Here is a 26,000-nt window from a genome sequence, read left to right on the forward strand (position 1 = left end):
TCATGTTGTTTTCTTCTTTGTGGAGGACTCTTTTGAACAGCTCCTCCCTAGATTAGAGTCAATCAAATTTCCTCACTCCATTAAGGAGAGTATCTTGTCAGTCAGATATGGACTAAACTGGGGTGCAGTGATCCAGACCTCAACTTCTCTAGACACAGCTCCCTGCCCATTGATTGGGTGATTGGGTGACTCGCCCAAGACCACATGGTGTAAGGCCCAAAGCTGGGATCTTTACCCCAGCTCATCTCTGGCCAGTCCACAGAGGCTTGGGTGAAGCCAGCTCACTGCCTGTTACTGGGGATCTAAGTCCAGCCACTGCGGCAGCCAGCTCTGCTGCTTCTCCTCCTTGTTCCGAACCTCAAGGCAGACGCATGCTGACAGGCTCCTGCACCCACACCTGCTTCCCCAGCATGCTGCTCATGCCAGTCCCCTGGGACAGTTCAAGGCTGACTAAGAAAAGTGAGGAGAGCCAACCAAAGTCAAAGAGCTGCTGCAGAACTGAGTAGATCGTGCTGCAAAGGCATGGCGCCAAGCAGACAGTGTCTAGACTTTAACTGGCCTCTCCCAGTGGAGCAGCGAGCAGGGAGCAAGGAGCCAGGCCGGAAAGGCTGCCTGCTTTTTGTTCAGCTAATGCAAACACATGACACAACCTCTTGACAGGCTGCAGGCTAGGGGTTCATTCTGACTCAGACTTTCTTTTTATCCCAGGGGCTGGAATTCAGCTGTGGGCTAAGGGAAGGTCTGCTAATCCAGCCATCCACGGGAAGCTGGGAGTGCTTTTCTCAATTCTTAAAGAAGCACCATTCCCAAAGTAGACTGGGTTGGGCAGTAGCCAAAAGTAGCACACTGTGGGTGCAAAAAACCTGGTTTTAGAATTTTCCATGAGGAAAGTGCACAAAACACAGAAGTTGGCTCTTTTTTTAAAAAAAAAAAAAAACTTACTTGAGAGGCAGACAGAAAAAAGACTGAAGGAGACAGAGCTTCCATTCACTGATTTACTCCCCAGATATCTACCAGGGCTGTGGGGGAAACCAGGGCTGAGCTGGAGTTGAAGCCAAATGCTGTGAACACTATTCAGTTCTCCTACGTGGATGGGAGGAACCCAGTTACTTGAGCCATCACCTCTGCCACACAGGGCCTGAATTAGCAGGAAGCTGGAGTCAGGAGCCAGAGCTGGCAACTGAACTCAGGCACTTCTCCGAAAGACATAGGCATCTTAACTGTCAGTCTAAACGTCTGCTCTAGAACTGGCTTTTAAATCAGGCCTGTCTTAGAACATTCTCTAAGACTCTTGATGAAATCAACTTGTAACAGGAATAGATGTAGAAAAAGCCACCATGATCAATAAGCATTATCTACTGTGTTTGAAGACCTCTGCTCATCAATCAGACAAAAGATGCCCCCTTCCTCTGGGTGTATAAACAAGCTCTGTGCAGGTGCACACAGCCTGGTCAGCAGGGTGCAGTATACAGTTGAGCCTATTTGCCCCCTCAGGTAGGCACAATTATACATATACCACCATACCTAGCAACTCAACCAGTGTTTGGGGGGCTGCCTTTAATCTGGTTTGATTTAAATGTAGAACAGTTGCATCTCTGAAGGAAAGGAAATTGCCTTTCAGCATCAGAGCCACTGACCAGCATGCAGCCAGGGCTCTTAGGTAATCGCCACCCTCAAGCTCAGGTCAGAGAAGCAGCTGGGCCTGAATCCAAGTGGAGACGATGCGCACGTGAATGCGGCAAGTTGACTGCATTCCAGGTGTAAATCCATTAACTGATGCAACTTGGGAGTTATACGACCAGGCCTATGCAGTGCCAACTCCACATTATGTAGCCAAAGTGTCTTCAGTTTGCGAAGTTATTTTCAGACAAAAGGTACAGGAGGCCAGAATACAGAGCCTACACCTTGGAATTTTAAGTTCAGAGTTCGCATCCTGGCTTTACTAATTTCTAGATGGCTGATTAGGGGTAACTACAAAAATTTTCTGCGTCACAAATTCTTCACCGATGGAATGAAGACTATAATAACTACTTAGTTTCCAAGAATTAAGTAACACAAGGCTTTTTCTGATTGGCTAGCTACTAGTCATCCTTCAGAGGTCACCTGGGGGGGTCACTTCCTGGAGCCACAGTGGCCAGGGAGGGAGGCATGGGATGTCTCAGTTCAAGCCCTCCCAGGCCTGAGTGTTGAACTTCTATGTTATACTTCTCAAAGAAACCTCAGTAAATGAAATACCAAGCTGAACTATGCATAGGTAGCACACATGGAGACAATGCCTAGTGAATGCTTACGCTTAAATGGAGAATTCTCACATTAAAGTCATGAGAGTCTAAAATTGTCTTTATTAGGCTAGCAGGCACTGATCGGGGTGCTTGGTCTTTTGCAGGCACAGTCATACACTGGTAAGAAACACATCCTTAAGTAATATCATCATTGAGTGATCATCTTAAGGTATATTTGCATAGACCAAGATGCCTGTGATGTTCTAGATGATATAATCTAATGGGACCACCTATCACTGACCAAAATCTTGCCATGATCTAATTGAATAGGCAGAGAGATGGCAGTATTCCCTCTTTAACAGGGGTGGGAAGGATGACCTCTGGAAAGTTAAGAGACTTGTGAAAGTGACTTGTACCAAGCCAGAATTCAACCTAGACTATTCCCCAAAACTTCTTGCTTGTATGGGCAAGCAAGTTGGACACACTAGGTAATTTTTTAAAGGAGACACCAGAAGGAATCTTCACTGTGGTACAGTGAACTAAGCTACCACCTGTAATGCCAGCATCCCACACGAGCACCAGTTGAAGTCCTGGCTGCACTGCTTCTGATCCAACTTCCTGCTAATGTGGCAAGGAGGCAGTGTAGGATGCTCATGTGCTTAAGCCCTTGTAAACCATGTGGGAGAGAGACCAGGATGAATTTCCAGGCTGTTGGTTTTGCCTTGGACCAGCTCTAGCTGTTGTGGCCATCTGGGGAGTGAACCAGCAGATGGAAGATATCTCTTGTGCATGTGCACTTTCTCCCTCTGTGACTTTCACATGAATAACGTGTTTTTAAAAATAAAAAATAATAGCCTCCCTAAGATGGCGACCGCTAAGAACAGTTGCAGCAAGGGATTAGGGAGTAGCATCACATGGGGATTTATGAGGCAGCATTTGGTGGAAGTTTAGATTCCTTCATAAAGCGGCCTGGTATTGAGACTGCAGATACAGTACTAAGCAGACTGGAGGAGCAGCACTGGAAGGATCCGTTTATGGAACTCAACGTTGATCAAAAGAAAAGGAGGCTAAGGATCAGCTTCCTGATCCTTAAGCAGACTTCAGAAATCCTAAAACACATGCAGAAGAAAAAAGTTCACCAATTCACTGGAGACCAGATTCAGTGGCAGATAGCCTGTACTGTAAACACTTCAGTTCCTCTTCTGATAATGTGTGTCTGTGGTCGGGGGCTATGATGTTTATATGATATTGATGAACTCAGGCATTGTTGGAAAAGAATTTATTAACAACCTCTTAAATTTCATAAGGAAGACCTTGACTTTCTCTGAGACCAACTTACTACCCCAGAAGTCCATATAGCGAGGGTGTCTAATTGGGATGTAAAAAGAGGAAACAAAGGATTCTACCAAGAACAAAGTATAATGCTGAGTTTAAAAATTTGCCTATTCTCCACATACACTATTTTAAGATTTTTTTTATTGAAAAGGCAGATCCGATTTATGGTGATAAAGACAGAAAGATCTTTCATCCATTGGTTCACTCCCCAAATGGCCACAACACCTGGAATTGAGCTGCTTTCAAGCAAGGAGCCAGGATGTTTTTCTGGGTCTCCGATGCTGGTGCAGGGTCCCAAGGCTTTGGGCCATCCTTAACTGGTTTCCCAGGACATAAGCAAGGAATGCAATTTTAACTGTCTTTGAATGATGATTAAGACGACAAACACCACTGTATTTATAAAAACAAAATCGGTTTCCTTTTTCCCACATTTTCCAGCAAATGCTAATGTCATTTTTGTTATTTTTAGACTATTACTAAGAACACTCAAAGCTGAAAAGGCTGAAAACTGTGAGGGGGGGGACACCTCTTCATTGCATGGCTAAACCCTATCAGAGAGACAGTTAAAGTAATTAAGCATATTTTCTTTAGTACATGCAAAGGGGCATGCAAAGGTCTTTTGTTGTAGTTGTTTTCTGTAACTGGGGTTTTGGGAATGACTGCTTAACTACTTACTACTGTGATATTCTCTAATTTTCAAGAAATGGCCATTTGTCTTCCTATAAATAAAAGATATCTATAGAGACAACACTTTCTATAACCTCAGCAAGGTGTACAGTATCTTTGTAACAGAAAAAGAGAAGAGTTTGCCAACATGAGATAAATACTATCAAACCGAAAGTCTTGGCTAAGGTGATTTTTTAATTCTTAACAGTTTTCCAAAGCATCTTGAAAAGAAATATTAAGATAAGATGTAAGTGTGTAAGAGCTGAAGAGTTGTGAGGGTTTTATTCATGATTTAAATTAAAAAAAAAACTCTCATAGCAACATTTAAAAATCTCGTGGAAAGACACAGGTATGGGAGCAAGTACTGGGTGATACAAAAATTCTGGTAAAAACACAAATGTATTATTTTATTTCCTGTACTAACAACTATATTTATACAATGCTCCATAGTTGTGTTTCATGATATTAAAATACTGTTAAAACTATAGTGCAAAAAGTAAATAAAATATATGCAAAATAATAAAGGGGACATCAGCAAGAAGGGAATTCAAAGCCAAGGACTCTTTCATTATTCCACAATGTCACTCTCAATGAGGAAAAGGTTCTGGAATAAGGACCACATAAAAGACAGACTTGGAGATATCCAGGTATGAGAACAAAGAAGACGGTGAGTGGGTGACACGAAAATGGGAAGCTAAGGGAAAATATGAATGCCTAGGAAGCAGTTTCAGACAAGGTGCACACGAGAATCTGCTCCCTGCTGTACATGCTGATCAGGTCAATGAGCTAGACAGGTGGAACTTGGCACGGGCTGCCCCAGATCCTGATAAGATGGCACTTTCCAGTCCACAACCCGTTTCAGGTATCTTAAGCCATTGTCAGGAGATAAGAAAGCAGGTGGCAATTACTATCAAAGTCACAACTTTGGTTTTCTTATGGCTAGATCCACTTAAGCAGACCATTTGTAGAGTTATGGCAGTGACAATTCCCCTGGAAGAGGAAGCTGTGAAGTAATATCTTTCAGTCCCACACTATTTCTATTATATGTGCAAAATGATTAGTACAAATAGATGTAAGACATTTATAGGAAATTAATAAACTACACTTATCACTGAAGCATAGAATGGAACACTGGGTAAAGACAACTTGGTATCAGACACAGGATTTTAAATTTTGAAAACAACAAGAAATAAAAAAAGACAAAGAAACATTTTCCCTACATTAATTCAAGTCACTTCTCACTCTTACACACACACACACACACACACACACACACACACACAAATCTGGGCTGCAATATGGCATGCAATATGGCATCACATGACTTGGCAACAGCTAGGATGATCACAAACAGGATCTGGGATAATTCAGGGAACATATTAGACGTCAAACATTCAGTCTTAATCCAGGGAATAGTTTATTGGTGATGGCTTCCAAATGAGCAGATACAAAGTCCACAAAGAGATTACATGAAAATCCTTCAACCACAGCAGAAAAGACAAATTTATAGGATGTGTTTTGTACTGTAACTACTCAAAGAGAATTCTGTTAGTAGGGGACTGCCAGACTGCTGCTAATGCACAGGCTGTTATCTATGAGAGCAGCAACTGTTTACTCCACCTAATAGCCAAGAGGATTCTCATTGTCATACTTATGTTGAAAGCCAACATTAGAGGGTTTAGCTTATGTTAACTAACGTGTTTAGAGAAGCTGGGGCAAGAATTGGGAAAGGGCTGTTTTTCTGACATTTGTAGTCATTTGCTACTCTAGCTCACCTAGTTTTGAACTCTGTTAACTATCTTCATGTAGGCTAGAAAGATGTTGCTGTTTGTCACATTGGATTCACTCTTTCCCAGTACAAATGGCAAACAGCTTTCATCTCACAGATTCTGGCTAATCATTAATGGCTACCTCTAGAATACTGGTGAGTAGGCCGTTAAAATTTCCTCCATGTTGAGTAAAAAAGAATACTATTATTGATCAGCAATGTCTGTTCTGGGCAAGGGAGAAGGTAGCGGTGAACAGGGATGTTACGACTGAACCATTCATGCAGGGCATTTATCTTACACTGTTGAGAGATACTTATTTTATGGCCTGCAGCATCTAACAATCACATCACATACTCTGTTAACTGATTTTGGTAATTTCTGAAAGGGGAATGAAACAATAGCAGCTGGCTCTAGCCTCAACTCCAGCCTCCCTACTTCCTTCTCCCTCAGCAAGTCCTGCAGGTCCTGGTGCCCTGGGCATTCCACCCCATGTCCCAACATTAGGAAGATGATTGTGAGCCTCAACTTTTGAAGCAGCACTGTACCCTCCTAATACACTCTTTTCTTTAAATAAAGTGAATTTGGTATTTTCTGACAAAATGTGCTCACAAAGAGCTTACAGAATGTCTTAAAAAGATTAGAGAAAAAGAAGAAAATTACACCTAATTTCACCACCTACAGATAATTTCTCACACACTTTTATTGTGCTTCTCTGTAACATTTTTTCAACATTTGTGAAGATAAAGCATCAGGGGTTGGGAATTCTGCCTTTTAGAACTAAATCATAACCATTTGCCAGAGCTTTAAAATGTTTTGTAATCACAACTTTTAGGGACACATTTGGCTATACTGTGATGTATTTAACCTTTCTCCTGGTGTTGGATACTTAGTTTGAAGTTTTTAGCTATCATAAAAACATGACTGGCATCTTAGGAATAATAACAACTAGGATAGACTGTCTCTTTCTTGTAGCTTCTCTCCATAGATTACAGTGAGCCTTGAAATCATAAACCCAGGAAACAGTGAAATAAGCTCCTCTAGGTTTATGCAAATGGATTCATGTCAATAAAGACACAGTTGGGTGCTGTGAGTTAAGTACCACATGGGACAGCAACATCCTGATCAGAGCACCTGGGTCCTGTCTCATTTCACCTCCCAAAGTAGTTTCTGCTACTGTGTACCCTAGGATGCAGAAGATGATGACATAAGTGCTTGAGTCCCTGCAAACCACAATGGGAGCCCTGGAGTGAGTTCCTGACTCTTGGATTCAGCGTGGCCCAGCCCCAGACGTTATGGGCATTTGGAAGTGAACAGACCAAAGAAATACATATTTAAACATGCTTGAATGTGTTTGCTGGATGGCCTTGTATCTCACAAAGAAAGCAATTTTCCATCATAAACATTGTAAATAACAAGTTAAAATGCTTACATCGTCCAAACTTCAAGTCACGTGGGGAGGGTTAACTTAATCTTTTCATTAGTTACATTTGCTAAAATATGGATAAAAAGCCTGCCTAGTGTTACTAGGGCCACACCCAAAGAGGCCAGACTGATAAAAGCTGATAGTCCTCAGACAAGGAGTCATGAAATACCTTAGATCATCCCCATCTCTCCCTATTTTCATTGTATCTGTTTCCATACACTGAGTTTTCAACCTTCTTCCTGCACTGACTTGAGTGATAGTTGTTACATGGGTGTATCCAGAAAGTTCATCAAGTGGTACATTAAAGATCTGTGCATTGTACTAATGTAAAGGAATTATAAAAATCAGAGGAAGCCTATAATGTAACAAACAACATTAATGATTATATGCATACTTCTTTGCCATGTAGTTATAATGACATACATTGTAGCTATTATGATTTACAACACTTGGCCCCCTGCTAGTCTGTAAGAGACCTGAGCAGAGGTTCATGTCTTTCTCTTTACTCAGGATTCCACTCCTTAAATATGGTGTGCTCCACCTACAGCCTGAAGGGCACAGGGCAGGGAAAGGCCATAGCATTAGAGGCTCATTCTTGGAGAAAGTACTCTTGGATAAAGCAAGGTCAGAATAAGACAAAGCATGTATTTAACCTCGAAGGACATTAACCATTTGTCTTGCAAAATGAGCCCATCCCCCCATTCCTCCAAACCTTCAATATTTGATAACACTAAGCCTCTAAAATACATATCTGCTAGAAATGCTCTGCTGGACATCCAGATATTGGAAGCCAAGCTGGGAAAGGACACCATGTCAGTTTCAATTCTCATGTGTGACTACTGGCCTGTACAGCTTCTTTACCATCTGTTGCTGTGGGTGCATGTATCTTTCTGCCTCACCCAGTCTTCTTTGGGACTTTGCCCTGAGGTCATTCCACCTACTTTAGTCCCTGTCTCCTGGTCTTCTCTGCCCTCATAGCTTCCCGCTAACCTGTTCCTGGGAGCCTGGAAGCCGCCTCCTGCTGGCTGTCGCTCAATCCAGATGACTGTCCGGGAAGTATACCATGTCCACCTTCTAATTGTTCAGCAGGCGTAGCTGTGATTGGCTGATGCTTGCCAATCCGCTTCAGCCATCCAGCAGAGTCCTTGCTGAGGCTCCCCATTCCACTTTCCAAAAACAGCCTTCCAATGATCACAAGTAGTTTATTTGGCAAAATACAGCCAAACAAGCTCTGCAAGCTGCATCTCCAAGAAGCAGCAAGCTCTGGTGTGGATTATTCATTCTGCAGGCCTACATGAATCTATCATTAGGATGTGGAGGAGCCCCCAACTCACTCATGAAATGCCGAGTAGTTAACCGTATGTTGATCATAAGGGTATAAATGAGGCTTAGAGTTGCTACAGGAGGGGAAAAAAAATCCCTAATAATTTCACAGTATTGCAGGCCTAAAGTTAAGTGAAGTGTCCCTGTCTATAGAATCACTGTTCTCCTTACCATACTCTCAGGTGGGGCACTCCCAGGTCCCGGGTCAAGCAGGGTCTCTTACTGCATTGAGGGTCCACATTCATACATCAGTCCCTAATACATGTGACATCCATGAGTGGACTTCTAGACATGGAATGCTGCAAATCAGAATGCCGACAAGACAGCCTCCAAGTGCAAGTCAGGTGTGCTTGGGTACTTGCCAAGTCAGCACTCCTGCAGCAAAGAGCTTGCTCTCCAGCTAACCAGCCGTTGTAGTGACAGAGATCTGCCAGCTGGTACTCAAAAGGCGCACACATGGATGATGCCTGACTTCTCTGCCTTTCCCCTGGGTTCTCACCATGCCTCCAACACTTGTCAGAGACCTGCAGCTCCTGTGGAAGGACCTAGAACATGAGCTTTACTTAGACTGGCATTCACAGTGCTGATAAGCGCCCTCCCTACACGTGGCTTGCCTCTGGTTCTGGAGGTCTTTGAAGAGCTTCACGACTTATAAGGTAGTCCCCTTGACTGAACATGCAGTGCAGGCTGCCTAGAATAGACGTGAACCAACATTCCCCTCACACCTCATATGTGCATTCCAGTTCAAAGAGCGATTTCACACACTAGCTGGCAATCCCCAAGCCTGCTGGGAAAACAACCAGGGAGAGGCTGCCTTTTGAGGACCACAGCAGGGGATGTAGGGATGTTCCTGATCCCGGGCTCAGATGGTTGGAGGAGAGGGAGCCTCTCACCCTGGACAACAAAATGGATGGGAAGTAGGGGCTCAAAGGTAGAGGGATCTGGGTTCAGATCCTTCTTTGGAACTAAGTATGAGTTTGACCTTGGGAAGTTACCCAGTTTCCTTAAAGTTGTTTCACTGTTTAAAAAAAGGGGGAGGGGTGTTAAGGATTGGGTAACAAAAGCTGCCTTATTAAAGGGCTTGGGGAGTCTTACAAGAAACAAGGCGGGTCATGCACACAACCCAATATGTGCTTGGAAGGGTATAGATAGTGACCAAGAACTCAGTGTTTGGAATCAGACCTTCTGGGTTCAAATCCTCACTCAATTTCACAGGTTATCAGATGCCCTCCCCTAGTAACATGCTGGGGGTGAAATTTGAACCTGTGTAACCAAGTGATTCAGTTTCTCTCATACAAATGAAAATCTGATTCCTGCACAGTACACAGCTAATAAACCTTTTTTCTTAAATTGAGAAAGCAACAACAACAAAAACACACCATGTTTCCATCTCAAACAATGTAGCAGTAGTGAACTGGATGAGAATGTAACAAAAAGTGGATTTTTCTTTTTAATCGGGAAGCCATGGCCTGCATCTATGGTTTCTTGGGGGTAGAATCAAGCTGTGATGCAAAGGGTGGGACCTGAACTGTAACGGGAAGAAAAGAAATGCTTGGAGGGAGTATAAACCACCCACCAGGGAGCCATTTCTTTTGTAATGTGCATTCCATTTCTTCTCCCTCATGCTTAATTCCTTCCACATTTCCTGCCATAATTATCAAATGCTTAGTTTCTGACCTCACTTTTCTAGAGACAAGAGCCCAGGGAATTCGGAATTGTTTATCTTCTGTCCGTAAACCTTTGAGTTAATGGAAGGACCAAAGGGGGGGGAGGGGAGAGCACGGCTTGGTGGTCAGTTTGTGGTGTCTCAGGAAGGTCACTGGAGTTTAAAAGAAAACAGTGAGGAGAGCTCTGAAATGCCTTCGCTGCACACGCACAGCCGACAAAGAGCAGGCATGGGGCCTCCGACGGCACGCCACGTTACTTCCAGGCGAAGGTGAGATTTGAAAAGGCTGCTATGTGGCCCAGATACTACCATAGAACCCCAGGGCGCTTTGCAAAGAAAGGAAGCAAACTCAGGGTATCATAGTCTCACTTTATCAAAAGCCAAGTAATTTTATCTTGCCCCTCCCCACCCCGAAGAAATCCCCCACTGGGTCCCCCCACACCTCCTCCGCACCCCTTTCGAGGGGACAGACTTGGAAAAGAAGGTCCCTAACTCTTCCCAATTGCCTCTACAGCCAAGAAAGAACTCCGACCGCTGCCCCAGTCGCCGCCCGCGCCCCGGTGGGCCCTGCTCGTGCCCTCTGCGCCTTTTCACTCTCCCTTTTTCTTAACCGCGGTGGGCTCCAGTTTCCGGCCGGGACGACTTTCCCAGATTTGGAGATCTAAGTTTCCCAAGTAGTATCTCTGCTCCGAGAGTCCCCCAAAGCCAAGCCCAGCCTAGCCCAGCCCGGGGCGGCCCACTGCATCCCAAGTATGGATACTCGGAGTCCTGTCCCGGGAGCTCATCCCCAGGACCCGTGTCCCGACCCGCCGGGCGAGTGGCTAGCGCGCCTCTCGCTTCGTACCCCTCACCTACCTCGGCGTGGACCCAGGCGACGGCCACCAGCGCGAGCGCGAGCCAGCGTTTCCACATCTGCGGAAAAGAGGACGGAGCGGCTGAGGGCGCCGGGCCCCCGCGCCTACCCCGGAAACTTCCCCGGGTCCCGCAGGCTCGCCCCCTCCTCTCAGGCGCCCTTCCAGGCCGCCAGCCGGGGTCTTGCCCCGGCGCCCTACGCCCCCAGCTCACCGTGATCGGGTCCCGGAGTCCGGAGGGCGCAGGGCAGGGCGGCGGCGGTGAGCTCTAAGGAAAGGTGGGAGCCCGGACGATCGCCAGCCTGAGAGGAAATCCGACCTGGGCTCGCTGCCCCTTAAGACCCCTCCTTCCCCGCCTGCCTGCCCCCCAGCTCCTCCCCATTCTCCTCCCACTTCTGCCGCCGCTGCTCCCCGTCGCCTCCCGCCCCTCGCGCCCGGAGCCCGCCCGCGCCCTGGCGCCGTCCGAACCCGGCTCCGCGCCCAGCGCCTCGCCAGCAGTCCCCGGCTCGCAGGACGGTAGGCGGAGGAGCCACGAGGGTGTCCTGGCGGGGAGAGAAGGACGCTGCAACAAAAGGCGGAGTCGGGGGAGATGGGGTAGAAAGCCCACTCCCGAGAGGGGCTGGCTAGCCTGCGGCAGCCGGGGCGGAAACGGGCTGCGGTTGCGGCCAGGTGGGCGGTGCCGCCGGGGGCCTGGGCCCAGACAAGAACCTAGAGAGGCAGGCGCACTGCGGCCTGGAGATCTTGTCAAGGAGAGGTTCTGGAGTACTCAGCCCGGAGTTGGGGCAGTGGCCGCAGACCCGCCGAGGTGGAGAGGGTTGCTGCAGAGCCGAGAGCCGGAGCCCGGCGTTGGCCTGCATCTGCTGTCCTGTCCTGTCCTTGTCCTGTCTCCCTTCTGCCGCCCACTCCTGCCCTGAACCCTTGATCAGGCCCCTGCCACCCGAGGTGGCCTCCTTGGGGTTTACTACGTCCACCAACTTCTTCCCAGTTACTTCCAAAGGAAAGGTGTGCCACCTCCTCAGTGGTATGCTCACCCCCCACCCCCTTAGGATAGTAGCCTGGCTCTTGTCGGGAGTCCCCAATCGCTGGGCACGGTCATCAGCTTACTTTGGCTGAAGTCAGGCCAGTCTTTTCATTGTCCCCTGGACATGCCATATTCTCTCTTCTTCCAAGGGTTGAGTGGCTGCTCTTTCGTTTTTCAGGGGACTTCCATTCCAGATGACCCCCATGTTCCCCATGTGAGTTCAGTGTCCACTGAGAAAGCCACAGAAGTCAAACTGTCTAATAGCCAGGGGGTTAGCTTTGCCCCTGGTGAAAAGTGGAGCCGGGACCACTGTTCTTAATCAACAGGGACAATGAGCTGCTATTCCTGTATGCTAGTCTTGGTGAGACCCACCCAGTCACAAGCAGAATAGGAAAACTCGCTGCTCTAAAACTGTTGGCTTGGAAAAGCAGAAAGCATGTGTCCCTGGACAAGCCTGTTCCCTAAACTTGGGGGAGGAGAGCCACATATACTTGATTCTCTGGGGTTTACCAGTAAGACAACTCATCCAGATTCCTTATTTCTGGGACAAGAACAGGGACTAGGTACCCCTACCAAATACACACACTCCACACACCCCACACCCCACGTGCAAACTCCCATACACACACAACATACTTTTGCCTAGTCACTGTGCTGGAACTAAAGGATGAACAAAGCTTTGCTTCTGTCCTCTGCTGGTGCTGGACGTCCTTGGACCTGCATTGCGCCCATCTGAGTCTAGCATGATTGCCTTTTCTCCTCTCTGCTGAAACTGGAGTTTTTGGTATTTTCAGAACCCATGTTAAACTTCATTGCATCGCTAGCACCCCTCTGACAACAGCTTGGCAGGGTAAAAAACACATGGGATTTCAGGTCAAACCAGCCTGGCTTTGGATCCTGCCACTGCAGGTTACTAGCTGCATGACTGTCGGTCAAAATACTAAGTTCTCTGAACCCTAAGTCTCAGCATCTAACAAATAAAGTGAATATGCCTCACCGAGGGTTGTGAAATTTAAATAGACACACTATGAGTGGGTACCCTGGCAGCATCTCCCTAAATGGGAAGCCATTATAATGTCTCTGATTTGCTTTACATCAAAATTGAATAGATGGGTACTATATGCTAGATGCTATGAAAGACATCCTACATGTCTAATTATTTTAACAAGTAGCAAGGCATATTTCATTAATTCCAGTAAAGTTAAAGCTCAAATTTTAAATACTTTCTGCAAATTGTAGAGATTGTTATGTAGCTTTATAACTTAACAGTTATAAAAAAATGATTTGAAAGGCAGAGTCACTAAAAGACAGAAATAGTAATCTTCCGCATGCTTGCTGAAACTGAGCTCCATAAACCCCGTCTGGGTTTCTATCCAGTGGCAGGGACCCAAGCGCTTGGGCCATTCTTTGTTGCTTTTCCAGGTGCACCAGCAGAAAACTGGGTTTGAAACAGAACCACCAGCACTTGAACTGGCAACTGAATATGGGATATCAGGGTTCTAAGCAGTGGCTTAACTTGCTGTGTCACAATGCTGGCCTAATTTAGAATTGTATTGTATTTTGCTATATATGCAATATTTAATACTTTTGGGTAGTTTTTCTTGATTCTTCAGCTAGATTTTAAGTTGCTTAGAGCAAAAATGTTTTCATATTTTAATCCCGCCTACCTTTGGAGCACAATTAATAGATCTAATTATAGCCAAATGAAGGATTTGTGTTCAATCCAGTGCACCATAAGCAAATGGTAGAAACAGATGTCACTGTCTGAAATTGACATGGGATTCTTAACTGGTTCCTCTCTGCCCCCCCACTACAAGTCGATAAGAAAAGACATGAAAGCTGGTAGAAAAATGAGTGAAGGATATGAACAGGTAGTTCCCACAAGGACACTTCATTTGGACAGCAGCTATGGGAAGTTGGCATCTAGGTTTCCAGTGTCAGCTTAACTAGCTGCATAGCAATAAAGGCTCCTACTATTTTCATTTTATAGGTAAGAAAACTGGGACACAGAGAATGCAAATACAGTGTTTTCCTGTAAATGCAGTTCATTCTCATACTGGCGAAGATGAGACAACTGGCCATTGTGAAACACTGAAATTTAAGTGGTGAAATCTTTCTAAATATGCTTTAGCATTTAATGCCCTAGGTTTATGAGATGTATTGGTTCAAAATTGCCTTGGTTATAAACCTTAGCTTTACTATTTATCATGTAACTTATCTCACTGCATCTCGGTTTCTTCATCAGCAAAAATGATGATAAGATATTATGAATTCTGTAGGGTTATTGTATCAATCAAATGTGTCAATATGAAATCCTTACAACAGTACTAGGTACTTAGTAAGTATCTAATTAGCTGTGCTATTATAGAAATAAATCAAGAGAGGGATCTTTCAGGTACTGAAGATAACCCTGTGCTACAGAATATGATTAATCCAACAATAAATAAAACAAAATCACAACAAGACATACTGCATAAGGGAGTTTACAGTTATGTCAATGGGGGAAGTTTTTGCTTGCGAAAGAGAAACCAACATAAATAAAAGGCTGTGGAAGTTATTGGCCTGTATAGCTGAGACAATACAGCAAGAACTACACTTAGGTAAACCTTCTCTGGGAGCTCAAATGAAGTCTCCAATAATTTAATTTGTTGGTGTCTCTTGAAGATTCAGCCATCTTAATCTATACCTAGGTTCCACAGAATGAGACCTGGGAACTCTGCTGTATGTTCAAAGCTGGCTTAAACACACAGCCTGGATGAGGGAGATGAGAGCCTCTTTCTGGAACTGCTAAAGAATCCTAGGATGGCCTTCATTATTATTATTGTTGTTGATGTTGTTTTATGATACAGTTCCATAGGATCCAGGATTTCCCGTACCCATCCGCTAGCGCCCTCCCTCTTCATTGATTTCCCCTCTAGTATTAAAATGTAAGGTTCTTCATGAACAGTCATAATAGGATGGCCTTTTTCAAAAGCCCAGATGGGGAGCCTGCACTATGGTGGAGTAAGTTAAACCTTTGTGTGCAGGGCAAACATCCCATATGGGTTCGAATCCCGGCTACTCCACTTCTGATTCAGCTCCCTGCTAGTGTGACTGGGGAAAGCAGTGGAGAAAGCCCAAGTGGTTGTGTTCCTGCTACCCAAGTGGGAAATATGGATGGAATACCTGGCTTCTGGCTTCCATGTACCCTCCTCCCAGGTCATTGTGGCCATTTGATGAGTGAATCAATGGGAGGAAGATCTCTGTCTCTCCTTCTCTCTGTAACTCTGCCTTTCCAATAAAAATAAATAGATCATTAAAACAAATAAGTCAGAAATCCCATGTGAGTTTCTTGACATTGCCAAAGTGATTACTTTGATTGGGCAGGACTGGGTTAGGCTGACTGGCTTAAGACAGAAGGCTCCCATCTTGGAAACTTCTGGAAGAAAATCGGGCTAACATTGGCAGGAGAAGCAGAGAGCAGACACTGGAAGTAGTTCCATGATATCTGCTACAAGAGTGAACCAGCAATTTGCACAGTGTAATTAGTGCTGTGCACAGAGGGGCGCAAACTCCTGGAAGACATGGGAAATGATTTCAGAACTTCTGTTTTTACTTGTCTTCTATCTAGAAGAGGAAATAGACTTTGCAAACATGTGCACTAATCTACACCTTTATTTGGTCTGTATGTGAAACAGTCATGATGAGTTAAACTCCATTTGCCAAACACCATGAGGAGAAAGTGGGCGTTCTTCCTCACAAAAGAACTGACAGCAGCGAGTTCTCTGAACAAATTGTTGATGTTCTGCAGTGTGCCCACTTGGGTGGATTTATAAGTTATGCTGTCTTTTTTTTTTTTGGTGTGTGCTGGGAGGAGGATTGGTTTTAAAATGGATTTATTTAATTGAAGGCAGAGTGACAGAGATCTGCTGTTTTACTGCCCAAATGTTTTACCCCTTAACCAGGGCTGGGCCAGACCAAAGCCATAATCTAAGCCTCCCACATCCAGTCTCCCACTTCTGGGTCTCCCACGTGGTTATCTGAGGAAAAGCCTTTGAGCCATCTTCTGTTGCTTTCTCAGGTGCGTTAGCAGGGAATTACACTGTAAGTAGAGCAGCTGGGGCTCCAATTGTGTCAATCCTCTGATGAATGGATGAAGGAAGTATGGCAGGTATGCAGAATGGAATACTAATCAGCCATTAAAAAAAGAAATCTCATCATTTGCAACAACATGGATGGAAGTGGAGGTCACTGTATTATGTGAAATGAGCAAAGTGCAGAAAGACAAATATCGCATGACCTCACCCCTATGTATAGTCTATGACAAAAGTGATCTTACAGAAGTTAAAAGCCAGCTAGCGTGGTTGCATAGAAAGTTAATCCTCTGCCCTGTGATGCTGGCATCCCATATGGGCACCAGTTCTAGCTGCTGCTACTCCACTTACAGTCCAGCTTCCTTCTGATGGCCTGAGAAAGCAACAGGGAATGGAAAAAGTCCTTAGACTACTGCACACATGTGGGAGACCTGAAAGAAACTCCTGGCTCCCAGCTTTGGACTGACCCAGCTGTGGCCGTATTGGATATTTGGAGAGTGAACCTGCTCACTCGCTCTCTGTCTCTCCCCCTCAGTAATTCTGACTTTTCATTAAAATAAATAAACCTTAAAAAAAAGTTAACAGCATAATGGTGGTTACCAGAGGCTGGGAAGTATGGAGGAAAAAGAGGGAAAGGAAACACTGATTGATGAGCACCACGTTATACCTGGATGGGAAGTAAGCAGTTTTGGAGTTCCACTGCACAGCTATGTGGCCACAGATAAAACCCTGTGGAGGTCCCTGTTAATAACACACAAGCAGGGGGACAATGCTACAGTTCACCAGATGAAGCTGGGCCACCTGGGGCACTAGCAGTCTGTATGAGTACTGGTTTGAGTGCTGGCTTCTCTTCTTTTGATCTGGCTTCCTACTGATGTGCCTAGGAAGCACATTAGAAGAAGAAGCAGTAGAAGGCGTGGTAATAGTAGAAGAAGAAGTAGTAGAAGGTAGCCTGAGGGTCTGGGCACTTCCCACCCACTTGGAAGACCCAGGTAGAATCCTCCGTTGCTGGTTTCAGTCTAGACCAGCCCAGTCATTGAAACATTTGGGGTGTGAATCACAGGCTATATTCTCTCTCTTTCTCTTACTTTGTCGCCCCTCCCACCTCTATCTCACTGCAGTTGTAGCTCTGCCTTTCATATGAATAAATACATCTTTTAAAAATAAACAATAAATCAGACAAACATGTAAGACAGGATGCAGATCTTTTAATAAAGAAATTTTAATATTTGAGGAAATAGATATATTTACACTGATTGGACATTATATAATTTATACATATATAAAACATCATTTAGTATGTCATAATTGAAAAAAAGTTAGATATTTAAATACAGGGCTACCATTGTGGCACAATGGGTTAAGTTTTGCGACAATAACATCCCATGCAAGACAGCAAGCTCATGTACCGGCTGTTCTGCTTTTGGCCCAGCTCCCAGCTACTGTGCTTGGGAAATCAGTGGAAGGTGGCTCAAGTACTTGGGTCCTTGCCAAGCAAAAGAGAGACCCAGATGGAATTCCAGTCTCTGGCTTCAGCCTGGCTGAGTCCTAGCCATTACTTAAATCCAGGTAGTAAACCAGCAGATGCAAGAACTCTTTCTCTAATGGCCTCTGCTTCTCTGTTAATGTGCCTTTCAAATAAACAAGTCTTCAAAAAAATTTAAATAAATACATTAAAATCCAACAACTTTCAGTTAAAATGAAGAACAAGTGATGGCATAACAGATAGAAATCTACCAGCCCACTATCAACAAAAACATTTGTATGATTTTAGTTTCTAGGACTGAAAATGAGTGTTAAAATTTTGTGAGCCAATGGTGCTCACCATCTAGGTCTACATATATTTGTGAACATTTTCATGTTCAAGTACTAATATAACATAATGCTGCAGACAGGGTAGCAAACAGCTTTAAACAGGTGTTTATATATTTGTTGCTGTATCCAAAGCACTATGTATGTGTTTAAGATTTATTTATCTATTGGGTAGGTAGAGAAACAGTGAGATATGGACACACACACACCTTTCTTCTGCTGGGTCATTCCCCAAATGCCCACAACAGTTGGGGCTTGACTAAGCTGACACCAAGAGTCAAGAATTCCAGTTGGATCTGGTAGTGTGGAAAGCAGGGGCCCAAGGACCTAGGCCATCATCCCACCTGTGCTTTCACGCATGTTTGCAGAAAACTGTATTAGCAGTTGAGTACCAGGGACATGAACTCAAATATGGGAGGCCAGTGTCATAAGCAGTGTTTCCATCAACTGCACCAAAATGTACAACCAACTGCACCCAGCAATGCATAGTTAAATGTGTGCTTATTTTGCCTTATCCAAAGGCATTGGATCCATGCAATCTTCAGGGTAATTTCAGAAACTTCAGTAAATTGGTAGTAATACATTTTCATATTATATTTATGAAACGATGATTAATAATAATCCATCTACTTATCATGAGTTTGGCAGCCCTAATAATTTGGATAAATAGAGGGAGTTTATAAAAGCTTAACATGTCATGAGATTCATGACTCTGCATTCTCCATGCTTGGATTGTCCTCCAGGCAACAAGCCCAGCTTCCTCCCAGATGCCATTCCTCTTCTGCTCTTCAACCTGTGTTCCACCTGACTCTGGAGGTAAAGAAATGAGCATGGCTAAACTTAGCAGGACATTTCATCTCCTCGGCCACAGCAGTCAAGTTCAGAGTAGACGTTTGACAAAACAAGGACAATAGCGTCAGTGATGTCTGCTTCCAACCATTTTCTTCTGCCCATCAGGGAAGACCTTGAAGCCTAATATTTGCAAAAGGCTGTAAAATTCAGAGCTAAAATTCAGAGGCTAAAATTCAGAGCTAAAATTCAGAGGTAGACAATTTCCTCCAAAACTTGCAGAAGAACAAATGTTCTGCTGCACACATGAGAAGAGCCTGGTTTGCTGCATACACAGGAAGCTGTGTTATTTAAGGTGTCTTTAATGCATGGGACTAACACTAAATTCATACTAGCCTAAGCCAAATGCCTTTCCTGCAGTTTAAAGAAGAGTTGCAGGAACAGACAGATGGCTCAGGGTCTTGAAAGAGATTTGTGAGTTACTAAAAAATAAACTGCCCCACCAAGATGGTATTCACTTCTGGAACCTATACATATACATGTGACTTATATGGTAAAAAAGTGAATGTTACCATCACTGGACAAAACAAACAAACAACAACAACAAAACCCCCACCATGATGAAATGAGGATTTTGAGAGCAGTATGTATGTTTTAAGTGGGCTCTAAATGCACTCTTACACATCCTTCTCAGAAAGTGGCCGAGGGGAGAGAAGATGCTGACAGGGGATGGGGAGAGATGTGCATGGGGAAGAAGGCCGCATTCTGATGGGGATACAGATTGGAGTGGTGGTGCCGCAAGCCAGGGGACACCAGGCAGTGCTGGTAAGCACTGGGAACTGGAAGAGGCAAGGGGTGCATTGCCCCCTAGAGCCTGAGGGGGAGCCCTGCCTTGCTGAAACCTTGATATCAGGCTTTAGACCTCCAGACCTGTCGAGAACAGATATCTGTTATTTGAAGCCACCAAGTATGTGGATGCAAGACTTAATGCTACAAACTGACTCTATCTCTCTGGCTACCCTCTCATCTCTATATCTCTTATACTCACATACAGCCCAGACTCTCAGCTTATCCCATCTTTTAGTTTTCACATACTGCTGAGAAGATGGCTGAGGCCAGTCCCCAAGTTATATTCTGTTAGCTTTGGAACTGCTATAAGGTGAGCCTATTCTTCCACACTCCATAGAGCCAGCCCAGGGAAGGGTTCTGATTGCTTCTGCCTGTGTTCAGGGCCTACCCCCTACCCCTTGGACAGAGCAGATTGCCAAGGACGCAGTCTTGTGGTTGGCTGTGTGTGGGTCATGATGCTATTCCTAGAGCAGGGCATACACTTGCACGGATAGCCTCACAAAAGACGCTGTATGCATAAGGAAGCATCCCCAAGGAAGGGAGACAGGACAGACCAAATCAACCAGTTATTTATTAGGGCAGTCCCTGGCTTCTTTCTCCGCTCAGGGACACCACGAGGAAGTGTAGGATTGTGGGTAGGACAGATTATCTCTGAGCACAGGACATTTGCATCCAGACACAGGCTTAGATGGCTGCTGTCAAAATGTATGTGGAGCCTGAAAAATTGGTGGTTTGATCAAAATGAAATACCTACCCTGTTATATGTTATGGTCATGGTGGTACAGATCTGGACCAGATGAGGAAGTGGCTTCTGGAAGCTTTTGGTTATGCAGTAGAGATGAGCTCTCCTGATAAGACCCCAGGGACAAAGCCCAAAGCTGGAGAGGCCTTTGCCCTCTCCTTCACTGGCAGCCACCTCATTATCTCTTCCCCAGTTGTGCTCCCTTCCTGCAACACCTTCTCTGTCTCCCACTCCCAACCTTGGGAGAAGAAGCAGGATACTAAAGCACAAGCCGTGGACTTAGTAGGAAGCAGTGACATCTTCCTTTGCTTGGTTTTGGTGGAGTATTGGATTATTAGAATGATCACTGACATTTGTCCAAAACTTCACTGACGGATTCTCCGGGGTCTGGGCTACTACCTGAGGGCCAAATAGGCACTTTTGAGCAGTGGCAGACCTTCTTTCCACCCCTCGGTTCCTATTTTTAGCAGACCAGTGAAACCTAAGTGTGGAGGAGAATAAATGCTGCTGCTACAAGGAACTGAGCTGCAAGGAAAGGTCAGGCAGGAAAGGCATTTGGCTTATTAAGAATGTGTGGATGCGGCAGAAGGGGCTCATTTTTACTGGCTCTTCATGGTGAATAGAAATGCTGCCACTAATCTCCTGAATAATCATGCAGACTGAGCCTATCAGCTGCTGCTTCCTCCAGTTGGGCCTGTTCCCCTGATGTCTCCTCTTTGCCCTCATTAAGTCATTAAATGCTTATGGGTACTTCCAAGGAAAGCTGACTCTTTCAAATTACTGACATAAGTAGTTGGAATGAAAGTATAGGAGGGGAGAAGTGATAACTCTGCAAAAGGAATATGACTGGAAATCTATGGATCCTGTTGGTGTGTGCAGGGGCCCCATGATCACTCCCAGACTTAATGGGGAGGGTTCATTGGATTCAGCATGTCATCACTCTTAGAAGTTTGCTTTATTACAGTGAAAAGCACACACAGCGAAAGTCAGCAAGAGGAAAAGTCAAATGGTGCATGCAGAGATAAGGTGAAATCAGCTGAGAGCTTCTAGGAGTACCCATCCATTAGGGTCATCCAGGACTCAATTCTCCCAGCGACTGATATATTGAGAGAACACATGTGAAACATTGCCTACCAGGGAAGTTCACTACATACTCAATGTTTAAGGCTCCTATGGAGAAACTTGGGCTGGCCACATAGGCACTTTCTGCCTTTTATATACTAGAAGACCAGAGTCCTTGAGGGAAAGCAAGTCTTCATCATGAGTCATAATATTTGCATAAATAGTTCTGGAAATGCTAGGAAATCCCAAAATCCCAAGTTTCCTGCTGCCAACCACAGGCCTATCTCTAGCACAACAATCTCAGGTTCACCCTGTTAACTCTTTCTGCACACAGTGACTTTTCAGTTCTGTCATCCCCACAATTATGGGCATAGCATTTTCTGTATTAAGGAAACTATAAGTATAAAATAGAATTGAATAAATATATATTATGAAATGGAACATGAAGCTTCAAATGTCTGTCATGCCTCCAGCTTCTCTCTCTTCTTCCCTGACCATACATGATGGAACAAGGAATGTTTTCCTGGGTTGAAGGCCAATAGACTGGACATAATTGACAGCAAGAGTCCACCAGAGTCTAATTAACGAGGAGAGCTCACTAGTAGGTGGTGATAAACTTGTCACATGTACTGTTTTGGGAAGAATAAAACCTATTGGAGAAAATGAAATGAATGAGAATAATGTTGTTTCAAGGCTCTATGAAAATGTGTGCTGTCACTGGCATACATTTGGCATAGGTCGGGGACAGACCAGGCTGAGAACCAGTTCACATCCACCACCGGTGAATCCGAGCACCAGAACAGAGTGTGGTTTGGGCCAGGTTCGGTCGCAACACATACCAGTGCACATTATGGCTGGGATTGGGTGCCTGCTGGGCTGGGCTGGGCTGGGCTAGGCTATAACCCTCACCAGTGTCAGCTGGAATTGAGGGTAAGCCAGGTCGGGCCAGGCTACAACACCCACTGACAAATGCCAAGGTGAGGTGGGCCATACCAGGCTGGGCCGCAGTGCCCAACCAGCACACATGAGAACCAGGGAAGGAGGGGCAAAGTCAGTAGGTAGAATATGGAGGGCTCCTTTGCTGGACAGTCACTCCCACTGGAGAGCGTGAGCTGGGACTAGAGCAGACCAGACTAGGCAGGACTACACCTGTGGGCCTCATGTGAGCTAGATCAGGAAAAAGCCAGGCTAGGCTGATTGTTCCTATTGGTGTAAGCATAAAGTAGAGTGGGTGAGGACTGGTTGGTCTTTTCCGCAGCCTCAGCTGGCAGATGCTGGCACGGGGATGGAAGGGCTAATTCTGTCAAGCCAAACTGCAGAAGTACCTGGAGAGTATGTGATCGGGAGTGGGGGTGGCCTAGGAAGGAAATAGTGGGTGCCTCACTCTTGGGTTACCACTCCCACTGGAGAGCACGAAAACCAGGATTGGGGCAGGGATAGCTGGACAGAACAGCACCCACCAGTATGTGTGTGGGCTGGATAGTAGGGCTGGTTAGATTGAGCTAGGCTTCAATGCCCATTGACATGTACGAGAGCTAAATGGGATGTGGGGCAGACTGAACAAGCCTGTGGTACATACTGGCAAGCATGGGAACCAGGGTAGGGAAGGTAGGGGGCAGGCCTGGTGGGGGTTATGGAGGAGTTGCCCTGACTAGGCTGCAGCTCCCACTGGTTTGTGTGAGGGCCAAGTATGAAGTGGGCAGGATCGGGCTAGACTACAACATCCACTGGTTCATGTGGAAGACGAGGCTGGGAACAGAACTCACCCAGCAATTGCAACCACCAGTATGTGCATAAGCTGATTGGGGCGATGGACTGTGACAGATCCTGTACTGGCAAGCACACACAAGAATCAGGTCTGGGATCACCCCAGATGAAGTTTCTCTGGGGATTCCTCCAACTGAACTGCTGACCTCAGAACCCCAACCATGAAGATACTGTGTCAGCGAGTGGATTCTGAATAGATTTCATCATGCTTGGAATGGCGAGATTGGCAGCAATTCAGAACTGTTGAACTATCAAAACTGCTTGAGCGGGACCCTTGGAGCATGCCCCACATTGGGGACCTGGGTTGGGTGGCAGGCTGGGTGGGGCTTCTCCCTTTATCTCTCCCCTTCCCCAGATACAGAAAAAATATATATAATATCAATGTGGAAACAATGGTCTTATTCACTTTCCTGTAGCCCTTGACCTTTTGTGCCTTAATCAACTATGTAAAGATTACCAAAATAAAAGAGTTAAAAAAAGAAAAGAAAAGAAAATGTGTGCTACTCAACCTCGGAAGCCTATATTTCAAGACGATGTCTTCTGGTCACTTTCTTGCATTTCCTTGCCATGAACACATTTTCTTCACTAATGTGAGGGTGTCTTTTCCAAGTAGCCCAAACAAGCCTGCTACTGTAGGGGTACATACTTCCTTTACGAAAAGAGTCAGACACTACAATGAGAATAGTTGTGCTAGAGAACATCCAGGGTCATTATCAGGAACAATAGCTTCCACTGCCAAAGAGAAGCCTTGAAGCACATGCCATCCCATACAATAATAGAGGCCACGATCAGGCTTAAGGAAAGCTTACAGGAAGGGGGAGGGAGGACTGTATACCTACAAAACTGAATCATGGCAATAATAATAACAATTTTAAAAAGGGGGAGCAGTGCGGTGGCCTTAAGTCCTCGCCTTGCACGCTCCAGGATCCCTTATGGGTGCTGGTTCTAATCCCGGCAGCCCTGCTTCCCATCCAGCTCCCTGCTTGTGGCCTGGGAAAGCAGTTGAGGATGGCCCAAAGCCTTGGGACCCTGCACCCACGTGGGAGACTTGGAAGAGCTCCTGGCTTTGGATCAGCGCAGCTCTGGCCGTAGCAGTCACTTGGGGAGTGAATCATCAGACGGAAGATCTTCCTCTCTGTTTCTCGTCCTCTCTATATATTTGACTTTGCAATAAAAATAAATAAATCTTTTTTTTAAATGAAGTATATTTGGTGGCCCCTGCTCAGCCCTGGGTCCGCCTGGGAAAGGATCCTCAGAAAATGGGAGCAAGTGTCTGGGGTCTCACCTCCTGTTCTCTGACTAAGCTCCCACAGAGACGCTCATTGATGTGTTGCTGGCTGAGGCAGGATTGTGATTAGAAAGCTCTTGCTTCATTCCAGCACTGTCACCTTTTTAGGAAAAGATAACCTTCCTTCATGTGGCGCGTGACCTTTTACTTGTACTTGGCTTACTTTGAGGCTGTTCAGAGATAATGTTCCATGGCAGAGAATACCTTGAAGATGTGTCCCCAGTGAACTTCCTGCAGTAAATGTGATAAGAGTTGTTTGGGACTATCAGGTTATGCTAGTGGAGTCATTTCTACCCTTTGTTGTGAAAAAAAAGGGGTGGGGGGCTCAAGTTTTCTTTTCCTTTCAGGGCAAATGAAAGTGAGTGAGTTGCTGCCTTAAGCAGTTAGGACGCAGCTAAGCTTTTGAATCCAGAGTATTCCTTGCAAGGACAGCTTCAGAAGTATTAGAGACCTGAAGTTATTAGCTGCTTGAGCCTGATACCCAGGCCCTTCTGTGAAATGTGAGTAATAATAATAATGTCACATAAGTTTAGGGTGAAAAGTGATTTAATGTATTTAAAATGTATTATATAGAGTCCAGTGCAGAATAACTCCTTTACTTACTATTTGCTGCTTATTTATTCATTCGTAAGTTCTGAGTTTTCCATAAGATAATGTCATTCCTTGAACTTTCCAAGAGCCAGCTTCCATCATAGGATATGGCAAATAGCAGAACCATTTTACAGACAATTGATACTTGTGGATTTAAAGTCTTGCAATTCTAGCTGTTATTAGGTCATATGATGGTTTCTATATAGTCGTGTCTACCTATCTATCCCTCTAGATTTCTGAAAGGTATAAAAGTCAGGATGCCATGGAGTCATTTTGAGTACCTGTCCAGCCACATCTTTCTCTGAGAAGTCCCCTTACCTCTGCAGAAAGAGAGAGAGAAAGAACCCAGGGAAGACCTAGCTCCTCTTTCTGCCTCTGAGGTTCAAGGGACACCTTCAAATCCTTCCAATAGCTTTTTTCTTAACAACAACAACAAAAAAAGTACTTAGGAAAGCTAAGTTCTGCGATTTCCGAGCAGGTGGGCTCTGGTTAGGTCCCTGCCTGCGTGTGGGAATGGGGGCTTCTCCAAGACACAGCAGTGTGGATGAGTGACTCAGCTATGAGACTGCCGGCCTCTGTGTCTCAGGGGATCATAGAAGCCAATAGAAAGGATCTCTTTCAATTGTATTTGGCAACTTTCAGAGGGGTAAGTCATGTGAGGTGGGGACATGGTCCTCAGATGACAGCGGAGGAGCTGGGGGAAGTCACGTTTCTTTTCTTTGACTAAACGTCAGCCCTAGCTGCAGCTTCC

General features: G+C 45.2%; 1 protein-coding gene and 1 pseudogene across 1 annotated transcript in view; one reads left to right on the plus strand and one right to left on the minus strand.

The window, feature by feature from the left end:
- FSTL1 (follistatin like 1) overlaps positions 1-11,607 on the minus strand; it is a 52,038-nt gene extending 40,431 nt beyond the window's left edge. The window contains exons 1-2 of the mRNA XM_058661950.1: positions 11,470-11,607; positions 11,260-11,316 (exon numbers count right to left, since the gene is read on the minus strand). Coding sequence (XP_058517933.1) covers positions 11,260-11,316 — 57 coding nt within the window. The 5' untranslated portion in view covers positions 11,470-11,607. The remainder of the gene's footprint in view (positions 1-11,259; positions 11,317-11,469) is intronic.
- Positions 3,137-3,644, plus strand: LOC118758867 (prefoldin subunit 3-like; annotated as a pseudogene).
- Positions 11,608-26,000: the final 14,393 nt, after the last annotated feature.

Source organism: Ochotona princeps, chromosome 3, assembly GCF_030435755.1.
Source record: "Ochotona princeps isolate mOchPri1 chromosome 3, mOchPri1.hap1, whole genome shotgun sequence".
NCBI classification, from domain to species: Eukaryota; Metazoa; Chordata; class Mammalia; order Lagomorpha; family Ochotonidae; genus Ochotona; species Ochotona princeps.